The sequence below is a fragment of the Canis aureus genome, chromosome 35 (genome assembly GCF_053574225.1).
Source record: "Canis aureus isolate CA01 chromosome 35, VMU_Caureus_v.1.0, whole genome shotgun sequence".
NCBI lineage: Eukaryota > Metazoa > Chordata > Mammalia > Carnivora > Canidae > Canis > Canis aureus.
The window spans coordinates 4,646,563-4,660,280 of record NC_135645.1 but is presented as its reverse complement, the minus strand read 5'-3'; the positions used below and the strand labels follow the sequence as shown (position 1 = coordinate 4,660,280).

Below are 13,718 nucleotides of genomic sequence, written 5' to 3'. Positions count from 1 at the left end.
CCAAGTGTGTACAGAGTTCTGTGCTCTCTGGCTTGAACGCTGTCTGCCTGTCTTTCTTCTGGCGAGTTCTGGGACATCACAGGAGGGAGATAAAGAAGGATCAGGGTAGTTGTTGTTGTTTAACTGATGTGTCACTCGAGGCATAAGCCAGCAAAGGCTGAGAGCTGGTTCTCCTGGGTTCCTAAAGGGACATGGGGACTGAGATCCCTTCTCTCCTCTCGGGGTTGTGTGGGCCTTCGCTTCCAAGCATCCTGAGAGTAGAGACCCAGAGAGGTGGGTTCTAGTTTTGGCTTTGTCATCAGCAACCTTGGGATCATGAGCAGATCATTTCAACTGCTCTGGGTCTCTATTTTCCACATCTGTACAAAGGAAATGAGGCTTATTCCCTCTACTGCACAGTGTGAAAAGGCCCAAGGGAGAGAATGCATCCAGTAGTGCTGGGGCCGGGGGGGGGGGGGGGTGCGAGGAAGAGAAAAATGACCATTTACCTATCAGCTCATCCCTCATGTCCACCAAATATCCTCGCCTCCCTCCAAATCTGCTTTAAATTGCTGCACCTTCAAAGAGCCCTGGCTGACCAGCCCCTGCCTGCCTCCACATCTGTCCTCAGCTTCTGGACGCTGCCTTTACACTGACGTGTGAGTGTGCTACCCCGCCATGTGCTTTGAGCTTTGTTTTTAAAAGTTCTGTGCACTTTATCTTTCCATCTGAGCACGAGGAAAGGGGCTCAAGTCTCCCTTTCAAACCAGGCACACCCCAGACTTGGAGTCCCCCGGGTAGGGGGGGGAAGTGGGGGCGCTGGCCTCTTCTTCCCTCTGTAGGCCTCCCGCCCCGTGGGGGCTGTGCACACACCACAGGCCACCAGCCTTCCATGAGAACTGCAGCAAGGAGTGGGCTGGAAGGACTGTGCGCTTAATCAGAACCAGCTTTGCACTTGCACGATGCCCAGGGGATAAAAATAATAGTAATACAAGTCTAAGAGCAGCTTGCATTTTCTATTTTAATCAGGTTGTGATGAAACTGAACTCCATTTCTAGATCTGGGCCCCAGGGCTGGAGTCCATTGCTGGCCTGGTTGTGCCCCCAAAGAAAGATGGGGGAGGAAGATGGAAGGATGGAGAGGTAGGGGGCCTCTGCATAGAGTGGAAAACGTGTCCTTATATGGGCAACACCTCACCCCTTCCACTCCTGGGCTAGCTCAGGATCCAGCCCTTCGGGGCAGCATTTTTGCTTCTGTCTTCTCCAAGAGGTTGATTCCCTTATATATAAGCCTAAGGCAGGGGGAACGAGGTGTTGGGAGACTTCTAGGAGGGGGTCCAAGCTTCCAGGAGCTCCGTGATGGGGCAGGCCAGAGGGGCTGGCACAATGAGAAGACAGGGCGTTCCAGGAGGAGACCAGCTCCTTTCTGGCTTTGCTGTTTGGGGCCTGTGAGTCCTTGGCCAAGCTCCCTGAACTCCTTTGAGCCTGACCTTCACCCAGAAAACAGGAATCACACTCACACCAACAGAGGGACCGAGATATGAAGTAACAGCGGGCATTTACTGGGTTCCTTAGTCCCTGCCCGGCATGATGCTAAGCACTTCATCTGCTGGTTTCAGGTTGAACCATACCCTTCGCCAATATTCAAGTGTCTTGGGCCTAGTGGAGGAGCAATTTTATTTAGTTCCATCTAATGCGTGTTAGCTGCCTGCGATGACAGGAAGGACAAATGTGAAAGTGGAGGTAGCCTTGTTACTATGGCAGGGCCCAGGCCAACCAAAGAAGGGGGCGTCACAATCAGCTCAGTCCCCGTCAGAGGGGCCCGATGGTCATGATGGCAATGAAGCATGGTAGTTAGGCACCAAGGCTCATGTTTAAATTCAATTCCCACCCAGCTCATTATTAGCTGCATGGACTTCAGCAGGCCCTCAGCCCCTACGTGACTCAATGCAGGCTTTTTTTTTTTTTTTTTAACTATCACCCTGCAAAACCCCCTTGTCACAATGATGAATCACCCTGAGTTGCCAAACCCACTGGCCAATGATTAGACTCATCTTATTCTACTTGGCAGCAGCATCTGACACACTGATCCCATCATTCCTTTTTCAATGAAATGGCCACTATTTGGCCTCTGGACCACCCCTCTCTCCTGGATTTCTTCCTGTCCCACTTCCTTCTCCGTCTCCTTTGCAGACCTCTGTCCTGTCCTGCTTTTCCTCCTCCCGCCTCCATCCACATCCACCCTAGGGACCTCATTCAAACCCAGGACATTCAATGGCCTCTTATGTGGATGGCTCCCCATATCCGGCTTCCAACTCTGACCTCCTTACTCAACTCCAGGTTCATTGAAATGCCTGCCTGGATGTCTAATGGGCAACTTGAACTTCACAGGTGCAAAATTCTTGACTGCCCCCGCCCCCTATATGCCCATCCAGACAGTAGTAGTACTGTTGATCTGTGCTCTCTCCCTGAAAACTAAGTTACCTCTGACTTTCCTTTCTCTCTCCCCATTTCCAATTCATGGACAAATCCTATCAGCTCTACTGTGAGAATAGATTACGAATCTGATGGCTTCCCACCTCTTCCATGGAGTCTAAGCCAACATCCACTCTTGCCTGGGCCATCACAGCAACCACCCTTGATCTCCCTGTTACCCATCCTGGGTCTGGTCCCTGTGGTCACCTGAGTGATCGTTCACAAGGTCCAGAGTTGGCCCACCACACCTGGAACACAATGTGGTCTCCCTGTCACAGCCTACCGCCTTGAAGATCTGGCTGCTGGTCCTCCTCACCTCACTTTCCGCCACTTCACCCCCCTGCTCATGGCTCAGCACCCCCTGGCCTTCCTTCTTCTGGGAATGCTTCAGGCATGGTCTCTGCTCAGAGCTTTCTTCTCACCCTTCCCCTCTCCCCTCTTTCTCCCAGACTCTTCGCTTCCTCAGGCACCTGTTCCAATGTCACTTCCTCAGAGAGGCCTCCCAACCACCCTCTCCAACAGTCACATTCCCTACCACATCCCCTACTTTGCTTCCTTTGTAGCACCTGATACTGCTAGAGATCATATGATACATCTGTTTATCTGGATTACTGTCTCCTCCCACTAGACTCTAAAGTCCTCAAAAATAGGAACTTCTGCTTTGTTCACTGCTTTTAATCCAGCCCCCAAAGCAGTGTCTGGCACCGGGATGAATGACAGCAGGGATGTGCCCACTGGAGCGCCGCCTCCTGCCACACACATGCACGATCCTCCCTGGTCACAAAGCCCTTGATCTCACTGGTAGCTGAGGCCAGGTGCCCTAGCCAGCGTGGTTGCGGAAGACAGCCCAAGTTGCCATGTCTTGGGATTTTGGCCTACAAAGAGTTTTGTTTCCCCACCTTTCACCCAGGTCTGAATGAGAGGGAATGGGTCACTCAGGCCAGATGTGTGGAAGGACTTCCCAGCAGGAAGGGCTATTGCTAAGGGAGACCAGGATCTCTGGGGGAGTGGACAGTGCCATGTTATTCGCTAGACAGAGAGGCCATGCCAGGTCATGGAAAGGGCAGGCTTCAGAACCAGACACATGCAGGTGGGAGTCCTGCCAGGGTAACTCTCATTCTAACTCCCTGTGCGCGGTGGTTCCAAGGGCTTGGGCTTTGGAATCAGAGACACCCTGAAACTCTCCTATGAACCGTCTGCGTGGCCTGGGAAGGCTGCTGAACCTTGCCGAGCCTCAGTTTCCCCACTGAGAGATAATCTACGCCGCTGTTGAATAAACTGAGAATGCACAAGAGTCTCTGGCCACAGCAAACCTTGATCAGCTTTTGTCCCCCCCCCGGGTGAGTTTTCCTTATCCACTCTGGGCTTCAGGGGCTTTTTTTGGGTACAAGTTGTCACTGGCCTTCTGCTGTACTTGGAAGGAACAGGGGTATGGCCAGAAGGAAGAAAGTGCAAAAGAGCACCTTTCTTTCTCAGGGTAAAGACCCACGTGGCATGATTAAAATAGCCAGGTGTGCTGGATTATAAAGGCCACCTCCCTCTGTCTTTACGACTGGTGGGGAAAAACAGGAGTGTGGCTACTACAGAAAGGCCAATGAGCCAACGTCATTTTGGTGAGGTCCTGAAGTGTATCACTGCATTGGTCACAGATGTATAGTCTTAACGGTGTTTGGCACAGGCTGTGTGAGTGGGAGCTAATGACTGCAGGGGCAGGGCCGGTGTGACGTCAGCATGAGCTACAGGCCCCACCCCTAGTTGAGAGGGACCCCTGGTCCCTCAGGAGGGATGCAGTCCCATCCAGAGGTTGCGCAGGGAGCTGGAGCTGGAGAGAGCTAGGGAGACCCCACAGCATGAATGAACTTGCAAAATCAGTGATGGTTACTTCTCAGGGCAAGCAGTTCGTCCAGATACTATAATTCATGACTTCTTCTGAGAATTTGATGTAAAACTATGGACTCTGTCTTCAGAAAAATGCTCTAATCCACAAACACACAAAATTCTGCATATAATTTCAAAGGGTACGTGGACTGCACCCCATCCCCACCCCCAGATCTTTAAGTTCTGGATCGCCTTGGGGAGTGAGGAGAGCTGGGAGGATCAGGGGGTGGAACAAGGAAAGGAGACCAGTCCGGCTAAGGGGAGCCCAGGAGGGGAAAGGGTGCCGCAAGGTGTCAGGGGAGCAGTTAGGGAAACTGCCGTCCTTTCTCTAGAGATAGCTCGTATGGCAAGAAGGCCACCCGCATGCAGGACATAAACAGATGTCCAAGTCTAGCAAACAGGGAAAAGAGTGGGTGTGAAGGGGGCTGCCCTTCTTCTCTTTGAAAAACGAAAACCAATGCACTGAGAGTCAGTCCTGTTATCTCAGCTGCTCTCCCTCCGCTCCCTTTGCTAGCTCTTCTCCTCTGACCCAGCTCCTAGACTGTAGCCCTAGGCCAAACCAGAAATAAATAATGTTGATCAAGATTAGCAGAGAGTACAAGGGAATCTAGTAGGAGGAGACAAATTTATAGGCAAAAAAAAAAAAAAAAAAAAAAAAAAAAAATCCCATAAGTTGCAGAAAGAATTCCCCAAACCTTAAAAAAAAAAAAAAAAAAAAAAAAAAAAAAAAAAAAAACCCAAAATCCCAAATGTATTCTATAAGGAAAAAGAAAATTTTATTTTGAAAGCAAAGTCTTTTTTTTTTTTTAGCTTACACCACAAAAATTTATTTTCTCATGGTTCTGGAGGCTGAAAGTCCATGATTAAGGTGCTAGAAAATTCAGCTTCTGGCAAAAGCTCTCTTGCTGGTCTATAGATGGCTGCTTTGCTAGAACTTCACGTGGTGCAGAGAGATCTCTGGTGTCTCTCCCTCTCTTATGTTGGTTTTAAAAATAAAACATTAGCTGTTTCTCAAAAAGGTGCTGACATTTTTGCAGATAAGAAGAATGAATTGCTATCATGTCAAAAAGCTACCCATGTAAATAAGGACCCAAAGAGGCCAGAGATTCCAAAGGCAGATATCCTCATTAGCAGGCTGGGCTTCCTTCTAGATTGGCTGCATGTAGCACAGGTCCCAAGTATGGGCTGTTAGAAATGGCTTTTGGGGTCAAGTTCCCAGAAACACTTTTTTTTTTTTTTTTAACTGCAGCACCTGTATTGAAAAAAAGCAGGAATCTGACCTGGGTGAGTGACAGCCCGGGTCACACACGGGAGTCCTTGACAGCAGCAGCTCCTACCTAGAGCCCCAAACACGAGTTTCGAGCCCTGCTCTGAGCACACCGTACGCTGACTTATCAGATCTGCCCCTTAGTCCCAGATTCCTGGTGACACACGTTCACAGCACCCCGGGGAGACACACACAATACACTCTACCATTTCAGCTTTGCTGCCGGCTATTGACAATTTCATTCATTTTGCCGCTGTATTTTTTGTTTTTTTTTTTTTAGACTTCTCTTTTCAAGGCTCTTTTTCTTCTTTTCTTTTCTTTTCTTTCTTTCTTTTTTTTTTTTTTTAAGATTTATTTATTCATGAGAGACACAGAGAGAAGAGGCAGAGACCTAGGCAGAGGGAGAATCAGGCTCCCTGCAGGGAGCCTGATGTGGGACTCAATCCAGGATCCTGGGATCACACCCTGAGCCCAAGGCAGATGCTCAACCGCTGAGCCACTCAGGTGCCCCTCAAGGCTCTTTTTCTTAAAAATAAATAAATAAATAAAATAAAAAGATTCTTTTTTTTTTTTTTTTTTTTCTCGCCTTCCTAATATATCCCAGATCTCCATTCTTCTGATCAGGAAATCAGATCATAAAAACCGAGAATGGACCACGGTTCCGCACCTTGCGGAGCGGCAGCGAAACGGGTCGGGACTCCATAACCCGAGTGATCATGCTCAGGAGTCCGAAGAACAACAAAGCTGGTCTTTGAGTTGCCTTATTTGGTCACTAGTTTTTCACGTGTCACTAGTAGTTCCTACCCAGGCATTTCAAGGGCAAGGCATTACTTCCCCCACACTCACTACCTTTTTAGAGGAGACAAGAGAGGGCTCTGGATTTGTAAGCCCCAGGATGGGCTTCTGGCTCTGGCCTGGCCCTGTGGGCCCGGGAGCCTCCGCAGGACGCGTTCCTTCTCAGCGGCCTTAGTCTCCTACCCTTTAAAGCCAGGACGGTAGCCTAAGATCATCCCAAGGCTTGTTCCACTTCTCAGGCTCTAAAGCTAAAGGTCACCCGGAGGAGAGAAAGGAGAGTCACGGACGAGCCTGGCCTCACCCTTTCCTCATTGGAAACCCCACTCAGGCCTGGCAGCCCTTTGCCCCCACGGGTGTCTTCCTCTCCCCCTGCTGTCTTATGATCGCGCGGCCCCAACTCACCTCCTCGAGGAAGTGTCCCCACACGGACCTCCCGCTACTCCGTCCTCACACAGGCCTGACCTGCCAGCACTGACACTTGTTTGTCTCAGTGTGTTTGTGAAATACTACGTAGTCATTTTCCTGTGGGCGTGTCTTCTCCTGCCCTGTGCCTGGCTTCCCTGCTCAGCAAGGTTCTGCAGGTGGGGGGGTCGGGACTGGGGGCGGTGGGGACACCAAGGTGAGCAGCCCCTCCTGTCGGCCGAGGGCAGGGCTGCAAGGTCGCACAGGGCCATCAGGTTGACCTCCCGTGTTCCTTGCTGTCCCATTCTTTGCAAACGATGGCTTGACACCCACAGAACGAATGCCTCGGGTCGGGATGGCCGTCTCAGATGCAGTTCTGTTTAGGTAGGGCTGGCAAGGGAAGGGCTCAGAAGCAGGGCTCTGTGCGTGGCAGTGATGGGTGGGCGTGACCTACCGTCCACGGTGACTTGGCAGGAGCACTCAGCCTGGCCGGCGCCATTCTTAGCTATGCACTTGTAGAAGCCTCTGTCCTCGGGCAGGGCCTTCTCGATGGACACGGAGCACAGTGAGCCTGGAAGGGAGAGGGAGAACGGTTGAGTGACGGGTATTGGTAGAAGCCCAGTACCTGTCCCAGCACCTGGAACTTGGCAGAGGAGTGCTACTCACCCGGGCAGCGTGTGGAAGCCCGGAAGTCAGCCGTCCTGTGGGAACCAACCTTCTCTCCCTACCAAAGGCAGGGTTCTTTTTGCTGATCACCCGGGTCCAAAATACCTGATCCCTAAATATGTCCCTTCCTGGTACCCCCCTTCCCACCTCCCAGTGAGCTCTCTTATGGGGACATAATGGGAAGATACAGAAGAAGAGGGTGGAATAGTCTCTGCCCTTGGAGAACATCCAATACGATGGACCCTTGGGCCTGCACACTGGGATGTCACCAAGAGAGATAAGCAGTAGAGCCAGATGGGGGTTCACAGACCCGTGTTAGGAAAAGGGGCAGGTGGGATGCCTGGGTGGCTCAGCGGTTGAGCGCCTGCCTTGGGCCCAGGGTGTGATCCTGGAGACCTGGGGTCGAGTCCCACATCGGGCTCCCTGCAGGGAGCCTGCTTCTCCCTCTGCCTATGTCTCTGCCTCTCTCTCTCTCTGTCTCTCAAGAATAAATAAATAAAATCTTAAAAAAAAAAAAAAAAAAAAAGAAAGAAAGAAAGGAACAGGGGCAGGTGAGGAAGCCCCACCCAGCTTATAGCAATTATTCTGGGAATGCATCTTAGGAAAGGGAGTTCTGAACAAAGAGGGGGGTGGTGAGGGAGGGCAGGAGTCCATGTCCAGCAGGGACACTGGCCCGTGGGAAGGTCTGCTGGGACGAGAGGGTAGCTATAGCCTGGGATCCTGGGGCTGGCTTCTCAGGAATGGTATCTGAGCTGAGAAGCATGGCCAACGAGGGGCACTAGGCTGGGAGAAGGGCACTTCGGGGCTGCCTCCCTTCAGTGCAGGGTCTTTGCGTCACCTCAGAGATGGATGGAGATGGCTTTCTCTCCCCATGGATCTCTCCACCCCCAGCACACATTTTCTGACCTGGTTGGGGGAAGGAGGAGTCAGGCTGGGCATGCACAGGATCGGGGTTCTGGTTCTTGCTCACCCTAGCCCTCTCATCCCAGGTCTGGTTACTTCTCTAGGGTATCCCCTTGGGGGATTTCCCTTGGGGTGTGGAAGAGGCCAGCTGAGGGCTGGGACGGCTGGGCCAGGCAGGAGGGCAGTGGCACCCAGGTTCCTGCCTTCAGACACACAAACAAGCCAACAGCATGGCGCCTTGCCCAAAGCTGCCCCCGTTGTCAGGGCAGCAGTCATCACACAAGGAAGAGGACAGAGCCAGGGCCATGTGCATCCTGCCGCCTGGAGCCACTGGCTTCGGCTACCTCACCCCCCTCACCTCCCGCTCCCCAAGCCAATGGCTCCTTGGCCTTGGGTGGGCAGAGCTGTGTGCACCCCAGGCCTTCGTGGGGAGCAGCATGGCCAGGAGGGAGGTCCCCAGGCAGTGGTCCCAAAGGGCCTTTGACCTCAAAAAGTACCCTCACCCCCACTAGGCAGGTCCACAGACCTGAACAACAGGTACAAGGGTATTCAGAGAACCTCGCTAAGGCTGGAAGGGAAGGCAGAGGCACAATGGTTGCCTTTGCCTCCTGGCACCTGCGTCATGTCCTAAACAGGGAAACTTAGTCCTGCCGACCACCTCCCTCCTGCTCACACAGCGCCTCTCTCTCCAGGAAGGCCTCCCTACATTCTCCCACGGGGAGGGCAACGGGTCTCGATCTCTGCCCGCTGTCCTTCGGAGACAGACTTTGCAGAAACTGAACCAGAAAGGACTCAGGCTGGACTTTTAGGAAAATCCACCAGGAGAGTGAGGCCGTGAGCACAGGGATCTGGGATTGAGGGGAACTGTCCTCTCTAGAGAGAACCTTCCACTCATCTGGGAGGGCAGGAAGATGCTAAGATGACCTCTGGCCCCCGAATTTGAGGCTCAGAGGAAACACAGCCCCTCTTGCCACTTCCCTTCAGTGGGAGGCTAAGGCTGTGAGCAGAGACCCCACTGCCAGTGAACATCCTGCTCGAATTCCTGATGGTCCCCCAGCCCCTACCCCCACTGCCTTCAGCCCTCAGCCCAAATGGCACAAACCACAGGAGGAGTGGGGCATTTAGACCACAGCCCGCACCCCCTCACCCAGGAAAGCAGCAGAGCAAGCAGCCCTTCAAGCCCGCCCCAAGCCAGGACCCCTGGCCATGTGCGTGGGCTGGGGGAGGGCTCCCAGGCAGGCCTGGAGGCCCTGCTAGCCCAGATTGAAGAATCTGGTATTTCCTGTGGGACAGCTTATTCCTGACCTCCAGAAGAAAAACCGTTTCCCAGAGGTTTTTTTTTTTTGAGAAGCCTCGGCCTGGTGGGGAATTTTGAGAGGGAGGTGAGGGGGATGGGAGCAGTCACCACAGAAGGATCCAACAACTGGCTCGGCTAGAACTGCCCCTGGGAGAGCCCCTCAGGGCCATGGAGTCTGAAGATCCCCTATCTTGCTCCAAGAGTGTGGGAAGAGGGGAGGATGAGAGGGGAGTGCAGGGTGGGTGGGGGGGACCCAAAGCCCTGGAGGCTGCACTCGGAGGATGCCCTCAATGAGCAGTGCCTCCCTGACCTGGTCCCCTTGGCTGTCTGGACAGGATAGCTGAGCCCCAGGTCACCTCCTCCGGGTCGGTGCCTTCCCTGTCGCCCATAAGCATCCCCATGATGCTCTTCCATGCCCTGAGTTTATCAGAGCACGTCTCCCAAGGCCACCGCTGAGACACGCTTGTCTCCCACACTGGTTCTCAGAGGGCAGTGACTCGGTCCATTATGAATGTTTTTCCTGAGCCTGGAATGCAGCCATGGTAAAAACAACAACAACAACAACAAGTCCAAATATACATATATATATATATCTGCCATTCTGAGAATGACCAAGGCACATTTCCAAGCAGGTGACCGGAAGATCTATGCAAGAGAAAGTCACCAACACGTAGTCACATAAAACCGACGGTCGAAGCAGGCTGTATAGTTGCTAAAAGAAAAAAGTTCCTACCGCAGAGTTCTCCGGGCGGATCGTGCGGACACGATACTGCCTTGCACGTGGCAGGGGATGCATAGATCCTAGTGTTTTGTAGAATGAACTTATGTGGGTTTTTAAAAAGCCCTTGCAAGCTCCCGCATGAAAGGTGATTAAAAATGAATCATCGGTTGACAACAGCAACAAAAATGAATTCTCCTGATTAGATTGGGAGAGATGTTTGCCGGGGAGAGAAGCCTGGCCTGGGGACAGGAAACAGGGCATGAAGATGAAAGCACAGAGCTCGCCTTGGCTCACGGGCCATCCCTCCCGCTCCTCACGAGGCCGAGGCCAAAGGGGGTGGGGGGGCACGGTGCAGTCTCCCCTCAGGCCTGGAGGGCAGGCCCGGCTGCTGTTAAGTGGACACCATCTACTCTGAAGCTCTGGGGAATACAGGAAAGGGGAAAGGGGACCTCCACAAGTCATTCAAGAATTAGCAGTCAACTCCAGCGGACTCCTGTCACACCTCTTCTGCTCTCCTCGGTGCTAAATGGGGTGACATGACCATGTTTCGGGGGGGGGGGCCCTGAAGGCTACAAGCCCTCGCCAAGGTACATCGTTCAGAGAAGCCTCCTGAACCTACAAACACAGCATCCTCTAGCAGTAGGTATGTGGGTGTACATGTGGTTGGTGGGGGAGGAGAGGACGGGAGCCTCTCCTGGCCAAAGGCTGGTGACAAGAGTCTGGCAAGGGGACCTGGAGGAAGTAAAGTTTGATCTTGGAGTAAGTAACAGCACAGGGCTCAGTGCAGTGGAGCAAGGAGGATTCCAAGCCAGGGAAGTGGGGGCAGAGAGGGTGCTGAGTGCAGCACGAAACTGGGGGGACCCTCTTAGCCATGTGCTCCACCTTCCCCTCCAGGCCACCTCAAACCATCAGCTTATTTCCATCGATGCCAGCAGACGTGAGACCCCAGTCACCCAGACCCCAGCACGCAGTGGTCTCATGCTTCTTCCTCCTCTTTATCTGCCTCCTGCTCCCAAGCCAGGCAACAAGTTCTATTAACTCTGTCCTTGTTTCTGGAACCGGATGTTTCCTGTGTGTGCCATGGCTACCTTTTGCATCCCTTTCTCCCCAACCCCTTCACAGTAGGCTCCTCCCTGGTCTTTGGGCCCGGGGTCACTCAAAACCCCTAGCTTTGTGTGCACTGCTCCTCATTTCAAACTCTTAGATGGCTCCCTATTGCCTTTAGAATTGAGCTCCTCAGCGTGACACGGCGCGCCCCGGACCAGGCCTTCCCTCCCTGCCGGGGAGACCATACCCCCCCTCCACTTTGCCTAGTGCCCAGAGCCCTGGTCCAGCTCATTCAGCACCAGCCTTCCCTGCACTCTCAGCACTCAGCTCCCTCTTCTGCACCGACCAGCTCAACCTCAGCACTTGGCTGGGGTCGTTTTATCACTGCGAGCGCGTGTCCCTTCCTTCCAGATCAGTGGTGAGCACATCTACTCACACCTCTCAGAGGGCCCGGCTCCCCACAGGGGGGCCTGCTGAAGTGGTCACTGATAAAGCTGTAGGACAGGCTTTCTCCCGGGGCTCCGTGTCTAACCCGGGCTCTTGAAGACTTGGAGGGGGAAGCTCTAGAGAGAAGGCATGGAAAGAAAACGGGGCTGGGATTTTAAGACAAGGTACTACCTACTGTGGCAAGGCAGCCTGGCCCTGCTCACTCCTCTGCAGTGAAGATACCAGAAACTTGGCAAGCCGAGAGGGCACCTCTAGGCTTCCGGCCTCTTGACAACTATCGACAGCGCTGAGGAGTTAAGAGCCATGGGCATTCCCCTGCTAGATGCCGCTGCGGCTGCTGAGTGCATCACGAGGGGTCTCTCAGCTGCACCAGTGTGCTGACGTCTAACAAGAGTGAGCTAAGAGGTAACACAGCGGAGTAGTCCAGGCGTCAGAACTCAACGGCCTCACGTTCAATCCCTGCTCTGTGACCAGCACGGCTGTGCAGCCCCGGGCAGGTACTGCACTTCTCTGTTAGGCGGGCAGGATGGAATGAGCGAGAAGCGTAAGATGCCCAAGACAGTGTCTATAGGATGCGGTGTTCAATTCATGCTATTCTTAGTTCTCAAAGGAAAATTACAAATATTTAGAATATTTTTTCGAAGTCGGAACTGGGGCTGTGTCTACACCCCCTTCCCACCCCTGTCCTAGTGCTTCCCTATTCCCTCCTCTGCTGGCCTTCTTTTAATCATTTCTTCTTCTTTGCATTTGGACCTCAGTGGTCCCTTTGGGGTGGTTTCTGTTGGGAGGCCATCCTGGAGTTTCCCGGTTTCTATGCCCTTTAATGCTGAGTGACAGCAGGTACCACATACTTGAGGCACTCTGGACACGAGCAGCCGGTGTCCAATGGCTCAGGAGTGATTTTGAGATCAGGGCTGAGGTCTGCTCACATTGTTCAGCTGAGGGGATTGTTTATAAGCAGCTCCTAGGGGCTCTGCAGGTCCCGCACAGGTCTCAGGGCGGTGCGTGGCTCTGGGCACTGCCCTCAGCTGTCTGAACATCAGTCTCCCTGAGGTGAGCCTAGCCAGGGGCCTCACACCGTGCATCTGTCCCAAGGACGGGTGGCTATCCACCTTTATCCTTCCTGGACAGATCACCAAAGGGTAACCTGGGAGACACTCCCAGGCAAGGCCTTCCAACTGGGAGGAACCCACAGGGGTGACCGGGAGGCTGTGCCGTCCACTGCCCTGTACAGCTCACCCCACCATGGCAATCCCCCACGCCTACCAGGTGTGGACCACAGGCAGGCTGAACCAGCAGGGGTGGGGGACGGTGGGGGAGATGACATGCTGTGTGGAGGACCCTAGCAATCTGGAGGTGACCACATGAAAGAGTTCTCCTAGCGACACAGCAGCAGAAAACATTTTCTCTCTCCCAGTTTTGCTTTTACTCTTTTAACACTTAGATTCAAAATGCTCAGTGGTTCCAGACTGGCTGCCTGAGTTACAGAATGAAGGGAGAAACTTCACTGTGGGCTGAGAGGGACACTGCCTTCTTCAAATGCATCATTCGGGTTTCAGGAGAAAGGACGGAAGCCTGATGAAGGAGGAGAGAGGGGGGTGCGGAGGACAGAAAGGGAAGTAGCATGGCCTGGGGTGTCTCTAACCCCTCAGCTGATCAGGATTGCCCAGGACCTGTCCACTTGGGCCTCTTCTTGGCTGCTGCCCTCTACCCCTTAAGGGTAAAAAGCCACTTCCTGGGGAGCTCTTGTACGCTGCCCATCCAGAGCCACCCGTGTCAGCCCCTAGCTCAGGCCAGGCTCTGTTCCAGCCCAGGTCACCAGAGTGGGGTATGGGAAGTCTG

At 53.3% G+C, this 13,718-nt stretch overlaps 1 protein-coding gene across 6 annotated transcripts in view; it reads right to left on the bottom strand.

Moving 5' to 3' along the window:
- MYLK (myosin light chain kinase) overlaps positions 1–13,718 on the bottom strand; it is a 203,415-nt gene that overhangs the window by 66,516 nt on the left and 123,181 nt on the right. For 5 of the 6 annotated variants that reach the window (XM_077884311.1, XM_077884310.1, XM_077884309.1 and 2 more), the window contains one exon: positions 7,250–7,366. In XM_077884311.1, the coding sequence (XP_077740437.1) occupies positions 7,250–7,366 (117 nt within the window). Of the gene's footprint in view, positions 1–6,795; positions 6,859–7,249; positions 7,367–13,718 lie in introns of those variants that run through there. The other variant, XM_077884314.1, reaches the window with a different exon arrangement.